This window comes from Chiloscyllium plagiosum, unplaced genomic scaffold (assembly GCF_037043375.1).
Source record: "Chiloscyllium plagiosum isolate Xiang-an unplaced genomic scaffold, Cpla_swu_hap1 HiC_scaffold_5, whole genome shotgun sequence".
NCBI lineage: Eukaryota > Metazoa > Chordata > Chondrichthyes > Orectolobiformes > Hemiscylliidae > Chiloscyllium > Chiloscyllium plagiosum.
Window position 1 is genome coordinate 54,319,378 of NW_028270143.1, and position 18,405 is coordinate 54,337,782.

Sequence of the window (18,405 nt, forward strand, 5' to 3'; positions counted from 1 at the left end):
CTGGCAGGAGGTGACCATGCCAGGAGTGGGCACTCACTGTGTTCCCCCTTGAGGTTAGGTTAACCCTCCCTCCCACATGGCCCTTTTCCCATCCATGCCATTCTGTATCCCACTTCACAAAACTGTCTCCTCCTTTAAGATTGTCATCCACCCCTGTAGCCCCCGCGTCCCTACACCCCACCCCTGCCAGGAAGAAGTTCCCAAGTCACCCTCTTATGGATGTGCTCCTGCCATTCCCTAGTTTCTCTGAACAAACCTGATGGACTGACTGTGGCTAACTCCGCTGAGAGATCAAAGCAGGAAAACCCTGGATGAGAAGTGCCCAGAGCCCTGTCTGATGCCTGTACATATTCCTGACTGTATTAAACCTGAAGAAGGGCTTATGCCCGAAACGTCGATTCTCCTGTTCCTTGGATGCTGCCTGACCTGCTGCGCTTTTCCAGCAACACATTTTCAGCTGTATTAAACCTACCCCAGACTGACCACTATGGGGCCACAAGACTAACCATGACTCTTTCCCCAGACTGCAGAGCCATGGACACTGGAATATAAATCTCCTGACCAGACGCCAGACCATGGTGAATTTCCTGGTTGGTACCAGAGATTCCCTATGGTGTTCTGTGGCAGGCTCCCCGACTGACTGGTGTCTCCACGGACTTCAATAAGGACTACTCCACCAAGAGTTTGAGACATTGTCTGCCTGTTTCGGCCACATTCTGTGTGCCTGCTGCATGAGCTGCTGGTACATGGAGCGGGTGTGAGACTGATGTAGCATACTGCAAGATGTCTGACCCATAGACTGACCAACAAAGCAAGCCACATGTTGAGAATTCTCAGCATCTAGTGTGCTCTCAATAAGTGGCCAGATAGGAAGCTGTAGATTAATGAGATGTACAGTTAATAAAGCTATTAACAAACAATAATCCCCCTTTATAAGCAACTTGCCATTGCCTGGTGAGAATCTCACCTCAGCAAACAGAACCTAGTTAAAAGATAAAGTGATGGCACGATAAACCTTGCTGGATCTCTGACACAATTGTGTTACATTTCTTGCCATAGCTCTGGTCATTCAGGCCCTTATAAGATTTAGTCATGGAGCTGGTTAGAATATGGGGCCTCTTTTACAAAATAGTTTCCTTGCTATCCAGATAGAAGAGCTGGGAAACATAAAACTAACTGAACAGCAATATCACTGAAAGATATGTCTTAATATAAAGAGACATATTTCCCTCAGCAGTTTTCATTGTGGACAGAGGAATTGAAATTGGGCTAGGCTTATAGCAGGAAGTAACATTATTTAGCCAGGAATTATGTGCAGACATAAGATTTTTAATACAGAATAACATTTCACTTTTCCTTTTGAAAATGTAAAAATGCTCAAATACAGAAAGGCATTGGTAACAAGTATTCAGCTTACAAGCAAATCATAAGAATGTAAGAGGAGTTGGCCATTCAGCCCTTCAAGCCTGATCTGCTGTACAATAAAAGCATTTCTGCCCTATTCACATATTACATGATTCTCTTAGAACTCAAAAATCTTTGGTCTCAGTCTTGATTATACACATTTGTAAATTAGTCTCCATAGTGTTAATATGTTCCATTATAAAAGAAAGTGTACAGCATTCAAGTTTCATAGACAGAAGTTAACGGTTATGGTGTCAAAGAAAATGTGGAACCATTTTCCTTTGCAATCCTATTATACAGAAAACATCCTAATGTGGTATAAAATCACGGGTGGCACAGTGGCTCTGTAGTTAGCACTACCGCCTCACAGCACCAGGGACCCAGGTTCGATTCCAGCCTGGGGCAACTGTCTGTGTAGAGTTTGCACATTCTCCCTGTGTCTGTGTGGGTTTTCTCCGGGTGCTCTGGTTTCCTCCCACAGTCCAAAGACGTGCAGGTTAGGTAAATTGACTATGGTAAATTGCCCATAATGTTAGGTGCATTAGTCAGAGGGAGTTTGTCCGGAGGGTCGGTGTGGACTTGTTGGGTCGAAGGGCCTGTTTCCACACTGTAGGGAATCTAATCATAAATGGGAGATCCAATGCTTAAAGGGATTGAGGTGATGCAATTGCAGGCAATGGGAAAAGAAGCTTGAATAGATCATGAAAACTAAACCTATCAGCCATCATCAAACGGTTTTAATTGAATATTTTGTGAAGAAATGTGCAATGAATTTTCATTCCTTGATCAGAGTGTCCTTCACTGATTGTTTGCAGTAACATGGTTAATCCTAATCCTAAAGTCAGAGTAGCTTTGTAGATTGGTTTCTTTCCCAACTTCTTTCTTTCCTACTGGTTCGGAAACCATTACATTTTATACATGCTTTAGTCTGGAGAAATCAAATTCCCAGTGCCTCATGCAGTTGATTGTTGAATCTTGTACAACCAACCAAAATACGGAGAGTTTCAAGTCCCATTTACGCCAATACAACTTAGATGAATTGGCCGTGTTAAATTGCCCAGGGGTGTATAGATTAGGTGCATTAGTTAGGGGTAAATGCAGAGTAATAGAGTAGGGGTATGCGTCTGGGTGGGTTACTCTTCGGAGGGTCAGTGCAGAATTGTTGGCTGAATGACCTATTTCCACACTGTAGGGGTTCTGTGATTTTAACTTCCTTTTCCTGGTTGAGTGATCTTTGTTACTTATTAACTGGAGTCCCAGAGTACTACATGGAATTGAATCCCTCTTTAGGTAGTTTGTAGTTGGAAATGGAAAACATATGAAGTTCTTTTATGATTGCCACCATTCACATTAATTCCACTGCTTAGTTTAGTCCTTGGTTTGTTTTGCTGGAGAATATCAGTGGTCAGTCGGAAACACAGCAGGTATCAAAAATATGAACTACATTTGCATGTGTTTTTTCTCAAACTAAGGATAAGGTGTCACTCTATCTACCTGAAGTCTGAGAACACATTTGGATTATCTTAAAGCATGTGGTTGGCTTCTAAAACTCTTCTGGTTCTGCTCCCATTGCTGCTTCAAGAGCCAACACATCTCTGTAACACAGCCATCTGGATTCTCACTAAAACTGTAAACGGTGTTGATTTCATTTTTTGAAATGGTGGATTATATTTTACACTATAGAATCAACACCATCATATCTAATCTTTTTTCAAAAATTAAATACAACCTTGCTCCTCTTTGGACTAACAGGTTGGGCAGCGAGAACCTGCAGCCTGCAATCCCCACTTTGGGACTCTCTGGGGAGTAATCTGATCTCAGAAGGAACAGGGACAGATTGCACCAAGATGCTACATTTTGCCTCAGAAGAATCAAAGCATTCCTCATCACCATGCCTGCTCCCAGCTGGAGCTGAAGATGTGCTGATGTAGCTGAGATCAAGGGTTGTCTAAGCTGTGATAGCTTTCCCTTTTTCCCCAATAATACGTGGGGCTACAGTGAATATGTGTGTCATAGGCATTCAAGTGAAATGTCCATCTAACGACTAAGAAGGGTAGAATACATAAATGACCTGCTGAATTACTAAGAGTAACCTGCATGCTCTGACAGCCTGAGATCTTGGTGAGATTGCAGAAGGATAATGTGCTCAGTTGAAAATCATGTTTCATCCAGCCCTAAATTGCCACCCACTGCAGTAAGTTATTTTTACACAAAGCACCGGTAGTTAGGGGTTGTGCAGCAGCAGAGAGTGACATACAGTAGGCTGGCTTTTCATTCTGTCTGGTTTCAAATGGTTGGCTTGTTTTGTAATTTGTAAATAAGGCACAATAGGTTTATCAGAAACAAGACCTTTTAAGCATTATATAAGGAAATGTACGATGAAGATGTTGCAGGATCAAATCATTGGGTGATAAATGATAAAGGTGAATGTCCAAGAGTTCATATCCTTCTTTCTTTACTACTGATGGAATCCACAGTCCTTTTCAAATTCTAGAAATTTACTTCTTCAGAGGCAGAACATTTTCCTCAAAATAGCCCCGGTTTGTGATGTTGCCAGCTGGGAAATATCGAGCGACTACAAACGTTGAGCCATCGGAGGCTGAGGCCTTCCCAACTCCCAGCTTCCTGCTGCCTTTCCAGATCATTGCTGTAAAGTGACCTAGACGAGAAATAAGACAACAAGTTAAAGGCTGGAGTTTCCTTTGGGAAATGACCATCAATAAGTGAGCACTCACCCCTTCTCCCTCAGTGCCCAATTATTCATCAGCTAAATTCAATTCCTTATTGCTCACTAGTTAATCATCAGCCAGTTCAGCATGCTTTATCAAACCACATACATGTATGCCATTACTCAGAACAATCCAAGCATCGTGTCATGATTTCTTGATGGCTAGCATTTGTTTGCATATTCGATAAGATAAGATGAATACTAATGAGGTGAGTTGTGCCATTAGTGTGTTTAACAAACAATAATCCCCCTTTAAAAAGCACATCATCGCTGCCTAGTGAGAAACTTGCCTTGCTGCCCAGCAAATCCATAAAAGATGCAGCAACATCAAGATGTACCTTGCCAGATTTCTTGCCCATTTTTGCCAAAACTCTTGCAATAGCCATATTGTTCAGACCCCAATAGGTTTCTACCCGTGGCATATTAAAGAGTTGAGACAAGGTCAGAGAGAAAATACAGGTAATTCTGCTATAATACTGTAGTTGCGTAGCAGCGAAACCTTGCTTAATAGAAAATCACTTAATAGAAATAATAGGACCTATGGGAAACGTGGGGTTCAGAACAGACCAGCAAAAAAAACACTCACGATCGCTCAAAATTAGCCAAAAGCCTAATGCAAAGTACAGCCTGAATGAAGGCTTAAATCCTATTTATTAATGGAATAAAAGTAAATTTAACACATCACATTGAAAGAATATGGTTAATACAGGGACAGAGGGTGATCATCATCACCACCTACAGGTGCAGTTGTGGTTGTATGGCAAGTGGTATGTATAAGAGTAATGCAGGAATTAAACAAGAATTCTCTTGACTCAGACAGACAGCAATGAACATTCATTAGTTTAATTTGTTGAGATGAAGCTGCTCAATGTACAGTGCTGTACCTCTCACCTCTCTGACAGCAGCTGACCTTGAAGCATGTGCAGAACAAAGCGTGCGAAATGATCCCACTGGAATCGCGCTATCGCAAACAGAGGTAAGTATTCTCAAAAATACCCTTCCCTAATTCTTCAGTGACATTATAGCCAAATCACACTGCTGAAACACACTTCATATGAGAACGACTTGTAGTAATATGGCCAATGGGGATCAGAGAGAATGAAAACAATTCACCAGCAATCACCATGTTACAAAAAGGCAAAACTAAAGGTCCTGTATTTGAATGTGTGCACCATTCCAAACAATGTAACTGAAATGATAGTGCATGTTTAAGTAAATCAACATGATCTGACAACTCTCATGGAAATACAGGTTCAAGAATTAGGTCCCGAATGTCAGACAGACCTCAATGTGCAAGAGAAGTACAAAGCTATATAAAGGTGGTAGGCGAACACTGTTAATCAAGGATGGCATTTGTGCAACAGTTGGAGATGGCATGGATTCAGCAGAGTAGGACCTAGAATCAATGTGGGTAGAGATGACGGATATTAATGGAAAGAAGGCACTAGTGGGAGTGGTTCACAGGAACCGAAATGTGGGACAAAATATACAAGCAGAAATACTAAGTGCTTGAGTTGAAGGAAAGTAATAATCATGGTGATTTTAATCTACATATAAATATACACAGTGCCAATGGTAGCCTGGATAAGTAGTTTGTAGAATACTTTTGAGATAGTTTCTTACAGCAACACATTTTGGAAATGACTAGAGAACAAGTTATATTAGACTCAGTATTATGTAATGTGACAGGTTTATTTAACAACCTCAGAGTTAAAGCACCCCAAGGCAGTAGTGATGAGGAGAAAAAGTGAGGACTGCAGATGCTGGAGGTCAGAGTCGAAGAGTGTGGTGCTGGAAAAGCACAGCCAGTCAGGCAGCATCCGAGCAACAGGAGAGACAACGTTTCGAACATAAGTTCTTCATCAAGAATGGTAACTTCTCCTGATGAAGAGCTTATGCTTGAAACGTCGACTCTCCTGTTCCTCGGATGCTGTCTGACCGGCTGTGCTTTTCCAGCACCACACTCTTCGACTCAGTAGTAGTGACCACAACATGATTGCGTTTTCAATCCAGTTTGAAAAGAAGGTTAGGTCCAAGACTAGCTTTTTAAACTTTAATAAAGTCAGCCATCTGGGCACGAAAGCTGAAGTAGCTGAAGTGAGCTGGCATACTAGGCTAGTGCCTTAGATCAATACAAACACAGGGCTGAATTTTACTGGCTATTGGCAAAGTGTCAATTTTGGCAAGCTTCATTGAGGGTTTCTCTCCATGAGGCAAAGTAAGATTTCTCAGCTATCTTTGCAAACTTGCCCATTTCCCATGTGCCACACATTCTGGCATTCTGCTCGATGTACCTGCCCACTCTCTGGGCAGACGTATTTGCCATTGCCGGTACCTCCCAGGATTCCTGAGCCAGTTCTAAGGCCCAGTCGTGCTTTCAGTCAGAGCTGACCTGAACTTACCTATCAATTACCTGGTGGAAGAGAAATTGGTGCCTGCTTTGCTGACAGTAACCTGGGGGCCAACCTCTTCCCTCAAGACCAGCAGAGGAGATAATGGCATCTGATGCTACCAGCCTACTCCGAGCTTCCCAGCTGGTTCAGTGTGCGTGCAAGGTCCAGCAAAAGGCTCAGCCACACAAAAAGGTCAATGACCATCTCTGTTCTGCAATCACCTCTGTCCTAGGCCCCAAAGGATCCTTCCACATCCGACAGAGATTTACCTGTACTTCCGCACACCTCAACTACTGTCTCCACTGCTCTTGATGTGGTCTCCTCTAAAGGTCAGGATGAGACAGGATGCCAAATTGTGGAAAATTCCAGAGAGCATCTCTGGGACACACGCACTAAACAACCCCACTGCCCTGTGGCCAAACACTTTAACCCAACCCCCCGCACCCCCCCCCCCCCCAACTCCACTAAGGACATGCAAGTCCTGGGCCTCCTCCACTATCAAATCTAAGCCACCCGACATCTGGAGGGAGAACACCTCATCTTCCACCTTGGGACCCTCCAATGGGATCAATGTAGATTTCACCAGTCTCCTTATTTCCCCTCCCCCCACCTTAGCCCAGATCCAACCTTCCAACTCGGCACTGCCCTCTTGAACTGTCCTACCTGTTCATCTTCCTTCCCACCTATCTGCTCCAACCACCCCTCTGACCTATCACCATCACCTCTCCCCCACCTTCATTGACCTATCACACTCTCAGCTACCTTCCCCCAGCCCCACAACTCTCCCATTTATCTCTCTGCTCACGCTCAAAACGTCGACTCTCCTGCTCCTTGGATGCTGCCTGACCGACTGTGCTTTTCCAGCACCACATTTTTCGACTCTGATCTCCAGCACCTGCAGTCCTCACTTTCTCCGTGTTATTATTTTCTTGCCTCACATGCTATCTCTTCTACCTTCCATAGCCCAGTCTATCACTCTCACATGCAACATCTCACTCACTCACACCCAACCAATTCCCCACACTACTTAATGCATGGCATCTACACTGCCTACTCTCGCACTCAGGACCCCTCACTGCCTCTCACCCATCTACACAGGCTGCACCAGACATTTTCATCTAACTCCATCCCTCTCTATGCCTCATTCCAGAAGGAAAGAGCCGTCGATATGGCAGATAGAGCCAGGGTGAGTGGTGGGCTGCCTGACAAGCACTATCTCACTGCCCAAAAGACAGGCGCGTGCTGTGACCACTCTAAGCGGCTGACTCGCCCCTGGACTGATATCAGAGGTTGCCCTTGATGGCTGTGTCAAGACTCTCTGACTGAAAGGCATCTTCCTTCACTTGAGTGAGGACCACTCTGCTTAGACATTGAGACATAGCTATTTGGTTGAAGCACATGCAGCATGTTTGCTGCAGAAGGCTGCTGGTACCTGGTACCAGGTGTGACATTGGCATGGCACACTGCCATACAGCAAGATGCCCACCTCTGGCAGCATCTGTAAGGAGAGAAAGGAGCTGACGTTTCGAGTCTAACTGACCCTTTGTCAAAGCTTGGTTTCAGATTCCAGCATCCGCAGTAATTTGCTGTGAGCACAAAGTCACTGCAGAGTGAGTGCATTCGAAGAACAAGGGAGCAGCCTGGCATGGACCTGGTCTAATCCCTGAGGTGGGTGTTGGTCTGTGGGAAGGATCCTTGCAGCAGCATTGCAATGAGAGGTGCTGGTGTGCTCCAAAGTGGGGCAATGAGATACAGAACTGTGCTGTGAGGGGATCAGAGTTGCACCTTGAAGGGGAGAAGCTGATACATTTCCAAAGTCAATGTCTAATAGACATTAGTACCCCTGGAACATGCCCTGAGATGTTGATGACTACTGTCCATGATAGAGGGCCAGAGGAGCGAGTAATGAGCTGGAGTTGCCAGGTTACTGCTCCCACTTTCAGGGTGGGTACTGTCACCGGATGGTTTCTATCTGACAGAGTGGGAAACTGCATATATGGGAAAGTCGACAACAAAATAAAAGAAACTGAATAGTTTTGGCAAGGTGGATGCGGAAAGGATGTTTTCTTTTGTGGGTCAGCCCAGAACTAGGAGGCCGTGTTTTTCAAATGAGGGGTTCCCCCTTTCAGGACCAAGATGAGGAGAAACATTTTGCTCATGAGTTAGGCAACCTCAGAACTCTGTGTCAGAAGGCAGTAGAGCTGAGATCATGGAATATTTTTAAGACAGAGGTGGATTGATTCTTGTTAATTAGGGGAATCAAGGTTTATCGAGGGTGGGGGGAGGAATATGGAATCTGAAACACAAACGGATTAGCCATCCTCACCTAGAATAATGAGCAGGTTTGAGGGGCCGAGTGGTCTACTTCTGCTCCTGTTTCATATGATTATATGTTATTCTATAGAACAGGATACCTCTTTCTTATTTTTAAGTACAATCAAAAATATCAATTCTGAACAGAATCAGTATAAAATGATTCACAGATCGTCAGGGTGTACTTAGAGAGTCACAGAGATGTACAGCATGGAAACAGACCCTTCGGTCCAACCCGTCCATGGCGACCAGATATCCCAACCCAATCTAGTCCCACCTGCCAGCACCCGGCCCATATCCCTCCAAGCCCTTCCTGTTCATATACCCATCCAAATGCCTCCACCACTTCCTCTGGCAGCTCATTCCACACATGTACCACCCTCTGCGTGAAACAATTGTCCCTTAGGTCTCTTTTTTATCTTTCCCCTCTCACCCTAAACCTATGCCCTCTACTACTGGACTCCTCCACACCAGGGAAAAGACTTTGTCTATTTATCCTATCTATGCCCTTCATAATTTTGTAAACCTCTATAAGGTCACCCCTCAGCCTCCGGTGCTCCAGGGAAAACAGCCCCAGCCTATTTGGCCTCTCCCTATACCTCAAATCCTCCAACCCTGGCAACATCCTCGTAAAACTTTTCTGAGCCCTTTCAAGTTTCACAACATCTTTCCGAAAGGAAGGAGACCAGAATTGCACGCCATATTCCAACAGCGGCCTAACCAATGTCATGTACAGCCGCAACATGACCTCCCAACTCCTGTACTCAATACTCTGACCAATAAAGAAAAGCATACCAAACGCCTTCTTCACTATCCTATCGACCTGCGACTCCACTTTCAAGGAGTTATGAATCTGCACTCCAAGCAACACTCCCTAGCACCTTACCATTAAGTGTATAAGTCCTGCTAAGATTTGCCTTCCCAAAATGCAGCACCTCGCATTTATCTGAATTAAACTCCATCTGCCACTTCTCAGCCCATTGGCCCATCTGGTCAAGATCCAGTTGTAATCTGAGGTAACCCTCTTCGTTGTCCACTACACCTCCAATTTTGATGTCATCTGCAAACTTACTAACTTCTTATGCTCGCATCCAAATCATTTATATAAATGACAAAAAGTAGAGGACCCAGCACCAATCCTTGTGGCACTCCATTGGTCACAGGCCTCCAGTCTGAAAAACAACCCTCCACCACCACCCTCTGTCTTTTACCTTTGAACCAGTTCTGTATCCAAATGGCTAGTTCTCCCTGTATTCAGTGAGATCTAACCTTGCTGACCAGTCTACCATGGGGAACCTTGTCAAACGCCTTACTGAAGTCCATATAGATCACATCTATTACTCTGCCCTCATCAATCTTCTTTGTTACCTCTTCATAAAACTCAATCAAGTTTGTGAGACATGATTTCCCACACACAAAGCCATGTTGATTATCCCAAATCAGTCCTTGTCTTTCCAAATACATGTACATTCTGTCCCTCAGGATTCCCTCCAACAACTTGCCCACCACCGACATCAGGCTCACTGGTCTATAGTTCCCTGGCTTGTCCTTACCACCTTTCTTAAACAGTGGCACCACGTTTGCCAACCTCCAGTCTTCTGGCACCTCACCTGTGACTATCGATGATACAAATATCTCAGCAAGAGGCCCAGCAATCACTTCTCTAATTTCCCACTGAGTTCTAGGATACACCTGATCAGGTCGTGGGGATTTATTCACCTTTATGTGTTTCAAGACATCCAGCACTTCCTTCTCATAATATGGACATTTTTCAAGATGTCATCATCTATTTCCCTATAGTCTATATCTTCCATGTCCTTTTCCACAGTAAATACTGATGCAAAATACTTGTTAGTATCTCCCCCATTTTCTGCGGCTCCACACAAAGGCCGCCTTGCTGATCTTTGAGGGGCCCTATTCTCTCCCTTGTTACCCTTTTGTCCTAATGTATTTGTAAAAACCCTTTGTATTCTCCTTAATTTTATTTGCCAAAGCTATCTCATGTCCCCTTTTTGCCCTCCTGATTTCCCTCTTAAGTATACTGCCTTTATACTCTTCTGAGGATTCACTTGATCTATCCTTTCTATACCTGTCTTCCTTCTTTTTCTTAACTAAACCCTCAATTTCTTTAGTCACCCTGCATTCCCTATATCTACCAGCCTTTCCTCTTACCCTAACAGGAAAAACCTTTCTCTGGATGCTCGTTATCTCATTTCTGAAGGCTTCCCATTTTCCAGGCCTCCCTTTACCTGCGAACATCTGCCTCCAATCAGCTTTTGAAAGTTCTTGCCTAATACTGTCTAAGATTGGCCTTTCTCCAATTTAGAACTTCAACTTTTAGATCTGGTCTATCCTTTTCCATCACTATTTTAAATCTAATAGAATATGCTCCCTCACTGACACCCCAGTCATCTGCCCTGCCTTATTTCCCAAGAGTAGGTCACGTTTTGCACCTTCTCTAGTAGGTACATCCACATACTGAATCAGAAAATCGTCTTGTACACACTTAAGAAATTCCTCTCCATCTAAACCCTTAACACTGTGGCAATCCCAGTCTATGTTTGGAAAGTTAAAATCCCCTACCATAATCACCCTATTATTCTTATAGATAGCTGAGATCTCCTTACAAGTTTGTTTCTCAATTTCTCTCTGACTATTGTGGGGGGGGGTCTATAACACAGTCCCAATAAGGTGATCGTCCCTTTCCTATTTCTCAGTTCCACCCAAATAACTTCCCTGGGTGTATTTCTGGGAATATCCTCTCAGCACAGCTGTAATGCTATCCCTTATCAAAAATGCATCTCCCCCTCCTCTCTTGCCTCCCTTTCTATCCTTCCTGTAGCATTTGTATCCTGGAACATTAAGCTGCCAGTCCTACCCATCCCCGAGCTATGTTTTTGTGATTGCTATGATATCCCAGTCCCATGTTCCTAACCATGACATGAGTTCATCTGCCTTCCCAGTTAGGCCCCTTGCATTGAAATAAATGCAGTTTAATTTATCAGTCCTATCTTGTCCCTGCCTGCCCTGACTGTTTGACTCACTTCTGTTCTTAACTGTACCAGTCTCAGATTGATCTCTTTCATCACTATCTCCCTGGGTCCCACCTCCCCCCCACCCACCTTACTAGTTTAAATCCTCCCGAGCAGCTCTAGCAAATTTCCCTGCCAGTATATTAGTCCCCTTCCAATTTAGGTGCAAACCGTCCTTCTTGTACAGGTCACTTCTACCCCAAAAGAGGTTCCAATGATCCAAAAATTGAATGCATCTCCCATACACTCTCAAGGACCTCCTTTTTAAATTCCTGCCTAACTCTCTGTAATCTCCCTTCAGAATCTCAACCATTTCCCTTCTTATGTCATTGGTTCCAATGTGGACAATGACATCTTGCTGGCCCCTCTCCCCCGTGAGAACATTCTGCACCCTCTCTGAGACATCTTTGATTTTGGCACCAGGGAAGCAACACACCATTCTGATTTTTCACTGCTAGCCACAGAAACGTCTGTCTGTACCTCGGACTAGAGAGTCCCCTAACACAATTGATCTCTTGGAACCCTCGCTGCATTAGAGCCAGTCTCAATACCAGAAACTTGGCTGTTTGTGCTATGTTCCCCTGAGAATCCATCACCCACTACATTTTCCAAAACAGCATACCTGTTTGAAATGGGGATAGCCACAGAAGACTCCTGCACAAACTGCCTATCTCTCTCTCACCTTTCCTGGAGTTAATCCATCTTTGTGACTGTATCTGAGACTTTCCCTTTCCTATAACTGTCATCCATCTCATACCATTGCTGTTGCAAATTCCTCATTGCCTCTAACTGTTTCTCCAACCGATCCATTCAATCTGATAGGATTCGCACCCAACAGCATTTATTGCAGGTATACTCCCCAGTAACCCGTAAACGCTCCTTAAACTCCCACATCTGACAAGGAGCACATATCACTCTACTAAAGGCCATTTTTGCTTCTTCACAATCTACAGATCCAGAAAATAACACCGTCTTATTTCTCTACAAAACTCTGCCCCAGATTAAATTAATAGTTATGGCTTATATTTTAAGTTTAATGATCTTAGATCTTAGATTACTTACAGTGTGGAAACAGGCCCTTCGGCCCAACAAGTCCATACCAGCCCTCTGAAGAGCAACCCACCCCTTACATTTACCCCTTCACCTAACACTACAGGCAATTTAACATGGCCAATTCACCTAACCTGCACATTTTTTTTGGACTGTGGGAGGAAACCGGGGAACCCGGAGGAAACCCACACAGACACAGGGGAATGTACAAACTCCACACAGACAATCGCCTGAGGTGGGAATTGAACCCGGGTTTCTGGCGCTATGCCACCCAAGAGACATATCTCAAAAAACATATAATCAAGAAAGAACCCACTGTACTCACTACTGCAGACTTTCTGTAGACCACACTTAAAACAATCACTTATCTATTTCTGTGCTGTGACTTCGCCTAAACAGTTCCTCCAAGATCTGTTTGTTCACTGTTCACTGTTTGTTAATTTTCCCAGACGCACGCAGATGTCCAGCAATATATGAATTCAAACAGCAAAGGCAGTAACTGTGCAGGTTCACTATGGTGTCAGTTTCTTTGTCTCTCTCGTCTGATCTTTTTCTTTCTCAGGACAGTTAATGTCCATCCCCAGAGTTGTCCTTCACTATGAGAGTATTATCAGAGATCCACCCTCTTGTGCAAGCTGGGTGAAACTTGTAGTTTCATTTTAACTGCCCACAAATTGGTCTTTTGACTCCTAGCACGAGCTTCGGTAGCATCCTGATGTGGTGAGTCACACAGATGTTTGACCTCTAGCTGTTTTTACCTCTCAGATCCCAGCAGACAAACTGTGCCTGAGAGTTTTCAGGGATATCACTGAAATCCTTTCCTTCTTGAAGCCCATATACATGGCAGTGAGATTTCCAAGGCCTCATATTCCAGATAGAGATACTAATTAGCTGATCTTGCGAGTGCAACTGTTTCTCACCTTGGAATTAAATGGACAAATTAAAGCACCACTATTGACAACCCAATATTCTCAACAATTTTCTGGGACTTTGGAGCCTCACAGACTATCCGCACAGACTACTGCCATCGTCTCCACAGATAAACAACTTCCAACTTCTCAGTAAAACATCTGGGCCCCTTTGAACCTCGAACCACCAAACCACCCCCATGTCAGAGCCAACATCAGAGCTGGTCACATGACCCCATTCATTTTTTTAAAATCTTGAATTAAAGACACGGTACTAAAACATAATCTTATCAATATTTTAATTGTAACAGCTGCCTGTCCAGATCCCACCTCAATAAAAACATTATGGACAGGATGGAGCTGGAGAATTAGCATGCAGGCTGGCAGATCTAATTTGTGACCTCACCCACCTCTGATCCAGGCACCTTTTGGGGCAAAAAACCCAGCTCTTATAATCTACATTGCCAAATAGTAAATAATATGGAAAAGATTATTTGAGTTTAGAGAGAGAAAAAGAAAAAGAGACAGACAGAAAGTGAGTGTCTGTGCCACATATGGGTGTGCACATGTGGGTGTGTATGTGTCTGTGTGTGTGCATGTGCACGGGTGCGTGCGTGTGTGCACGCGTGCACGTGCATGTGCGTGCATGGATGCACATGTGTGCGTGCATGTGTGCACAAGTGTGTGCAAGTGTGTGTGTGTGCACGTGTGCGCGGGTGCGTGTGTGTGTGCACATGTGTGTGTGCGCATGTGTGTGTGTGCAAGTGTGTGTGTGTAGGCTAAACTCACTGCAGTAACAGGTAAGTACACATCATAGTTTTGCTCCCAAATTCTACTATAATGTATATTCACATCTTTGGTGGCTTTCCATCACTCGCTAGTCATTGTTAACCCAAGTGGAGTGGTTAAAAGGCAAATTAGGTAATGTTTATGCTGTTTGAGTTTAAGGAGAATTTCATTGCATAATTGTTACGTTTGTGCTCCAGCTACAGAGTGTACCCGGGACTAGAAATAAATTATTGAAGAAAACAGCATTGGCCTCTTGGAATCAATTGTAGCATTTAGCATCCAGTGTTTAAGCAGCGACTTTACGATGGACAAACACTGACAACACTACCATTACCAAATTGGGAAAGCCTTCAGCCACTGACAGCTCCAGATATTTTCCAGGCAACATTGTGAACTGCTGCTATTTGGAGGGAAATGTTCCATCTCCTAATAAGTAAGTTTGTATGACGCCAGAGCCCCTTTGGGAGCTAGCTTTATAATAGAAATTGTACAAGACTCTGAAGGTTACTAGTTTTCTTGTGAAGTATATTGCTTTACTTCACCAGCAACCATTAATGGCAACAGTACACTTCAGCAGAGTATGACTCATCATTCTGTCACCGTGTCAGTGAGCAATCCATTATCTATCTAGAGCAAAAGTCAATTTTGTTTCCGACTTCCCTCTCCCACCCTTTCCTGTGTACTTGCTTAACACCAATTGTAAGTGCAGTTTTTGTCAGTTCTGATGAAAGGTCGGTGATCTGAAACCCTGGATTTTCTGTGGATTGCAGAGTCAGGGCTGGAGATAGTAGTGGGGGTAAACCCTGCCCACCGACGACACCCTTCCTGCAGCAGTCTATGAACCAGATCGACTGCCCGCTTCGCAGGCACTAAATGGTACCATTGCACCATTTGAACAGGCCTGGGATGTTTGTGTAGGCTGCCAGGCTGATTGAGACAGCCTCCCAGGAGCAGGCCAAGCAGACCTTGGAGCAAGAAGCTCTATACCCTGATGATCGAGCCCAGAGAATGAGATGCAGCAACTGCAGCCCTGACATATTACATGGAAAGGTCTTAAAGTTATAGGTGTCATTATCTTGGGAGTTTTCCAAGGAGCAATCTGTGGCTTCTCCTCTTCCACATCTACTAGTCACTCTATGGTAACCTCACCCAGAATCTCCACTGAATTAACTCTAAGAAGTTCACAGCCCGGTCTTTGCCCCTTCCCCAAAACAAATTCTGTGGCCTCACGGGACATAATGTAAAGGCAGATAAGTTAACTGAAGAGCACAGCAACCATGGTTTAATCAAATAACAGAGTTGGTTTGATTAGATTAGATTCCCTACAGTATGGAAACAGGCTCTTTGGCCCAACCAGTCCACACCGACCCTTTGGAGACTAACCCACCCAGACCCATTCCCCCACCCTGTATTTACCCCTATCTAACGCACCTAACACTATGGGAAATTTAGCATGGCCAATTCACCTGACCTGCACATCTTTGGAGTGTGAGAGGAAACCGGAGCACCCGGAGGAAACCCACGCAGACACGGGGAGAATGTGCAAACTCCACACAGACAGTTGCCCGAGGCTCGAATCGAACCTGGGTCTCTGGCGCTGTGGGCTACAATGCTAACCACTGAGCCACAATGCTGCCCCCATGTGTGGCTGAATGGCCTTCCCTTGCTCCTTGCATTCTTCTGTCATCTCATCCAACATCCATCTACCCACTTCTGTAAATGAGTTTATCCAAAACACCATTGCCCAGTGCCCAATCCTAATTTACATTAGATTACTCCAAATCTAATCACGCTGGGCACACCATTCTCTTGTTTTGATATCATCATGCTGTTGGTTTACTGAATAAAATCAACCTTCTGCACTTTGCAAACACCAGGACTGATGTTTTCAAATGTCCAACACAAATTACTTTTCATTATTAACCAATTTATAGAGAGGGATCAAGCAATGATCTTAATTATGTATCTTAAAAGTCAGAAGTCACACAACACCAACAGGTTTAGTCCAACAGGTTTATTTGAAATCACGAGCTTTCGGAACGCAATCCCTTTGTCGGGTGAAATGCCTGAAGTGACTTCACCTGATGAAAGAGCAACGTTCCAAAAGTTTGTGATTTCAAATAAACCTGTTGGACTATAATCTGGTGTCGTGTGACTTCTGACCTTGTCCACCCCTGTCCAACACCAGCACCTCCACATCATGTACATTTTAAAGTCCTTACACAGTGAATCACTCAGACAACACCCTATCCAAGAACAGACTTCAGGGCAATGACCGTTTACATGTTGAGGAAACAGATATTGGGGGCATATATGCAAATATGCAAAGACAGATGGCCCAGTTTGTAAAATCACCTTCAAGTGATACGATACTTTCAAAGGAAAACTGAAAATATAACTAAACAGAAAGATTTGCAGGCCTATGGGGAAAAGAGCAGGTATGTGGATTAATTGGATAGCCCTTTGACTCTACGACTGTCGTTCAATGAGCTGACATAGCCATGATAGGCCAAATGGTCTCCTCTTGTTCTGTAAGATTCTATGTTTCAGTGTACACTCAAATAGCTCAAGCTGATAGATTCTGACAGGTGCACACATGACATGGTGATGCTATAGACAGGAATTGTAATTTCCAGGGACCTGGTTCCATTCCACCCTCGGGCGACTGCCTGTTTGGAATTTGCACATTTATCCCATATCTGTGTAGGTTTATTCTGGGTGTTCTGGTTTCCTCCCATAGTCCAAGGATGTTCAGGTCAGGTGGATTGGCCATGGGAAATGAGAAGATACAGTAGGCGGCTGGGTCTGGTTGGGATGGTCTCTTTCCGCATGTAGGGATTCTATGAATCTCGACAGATGAGGGAGAAAGCATTAAAGAGAGTGCTAGTGGCTTTAAGAGGCGCTCACATATAGTGTCTGGCTAATGTTTGGCTTCACTTTCATGATATCTCTTGAAGTCTTCCCCCAGGCCGACATCCTCAGCCCTGGGACACTAGTTACCGTCAGCGCAGGCCACATCATCCGCATGGGACACAGCCTTCCAGAATAAGCTCTCTACTCCAAGCTCTGTTACAACGAGCCACGAGGACAGCTTACCAAAAGGGCACTTCAGGGACATCTTCAAAGCCTTGCTCAAGTGTAACATCCCCGTCAGCTTGTGGGAATCTCTTGACCTAGATCCATCTGAACTGGAGAAGGAGTATCCATGAAGGTAACAACAAGATCTCCAACAGGACCAGATGGAGGAAAAAAGCAAACTGTGGAAACAGCAAGTGAAATCTCAAGGCTTCCCAACACCCCCCCGATCAAACACCTTCTGCCCACCGCCTGCGGGGTATGTGTGATCCCGTGTTTAACTGGTTCAGGTCCACAAACAGATTCAAGAACAGCTTCTTCCCAGCTGTTATCAAGACTTTTGACGGACCTCTCAAATGTTATTGTTGATCTGTTTCCACACTGTAATCTAATCTGATCTAATCTAATCTCTGTCTGCACCTTCTCTGTGGCTTTAACACTGTATTCTGCAGTCTGTTCTGCTACCCTGATGCACTTATGTAAAGTCTGATTTGCCTGTATAGCATGCAAAACAATACTCTTCATTGTATCTTGATATGTGACAATAATAAATCAAATAAAATTTTTAAAAAGTCATCCTCAGTCTCAAGGACCGTGTAAGTAGTCGGAGTGACGATCTGCACACATGAGGCCATTCAGGCTCCCACAGGGGCCATCATTAACAGGAAGGAATTTCAGTCCAGTCATGTGCAGTAGTTCTGTGTGTATAGTCA

The 18,405-nt window shown here is 44.2% G+C and overlaps 1 protein-coding gene and 1 long non-coding RNA gene across 2 annotated transcripts in view; one reads left to right on the forward strand and one right to left on the reverse strand.

Moving 5' to 3' along the window:
* Nucleotides 1-18,253, forward strand: part of LOC122549880 (uncharacterized) — a 62,308-nt gene extending 44,055 nt beyond the window's left edge. The window contains exons 2-3 of the long non-coding RNA XR_015757194.1: nt 14,815-15,050; nt 17,575-18,253. This is a non-coding gene — a long non-coding RNA (uncharacterized LOC122549880). The remainder of the gene's footprint in view (nt 1-14,814; nt 15,051-17,574) is intronic.
* The window catches only part of glipr2l (GLI pathogenesis-related 2, like), a 64,467-nt gene continuing 47,370 nt past the window's right edge, over nt 1,309-18,405 (reverse strand). Inside the window, exon 5 of the mRNA XM_043690048.2 lies at nt 1,309-4,063. Coding sequence (XP_043545983.1) covers nt 3,903-4,063 — 161 coding nt within the window. The 3' untranslated portion in view covers nt 1,309-3,902. The remainder of the gene's footprint in view (nt 4,064-18,405) is intronic.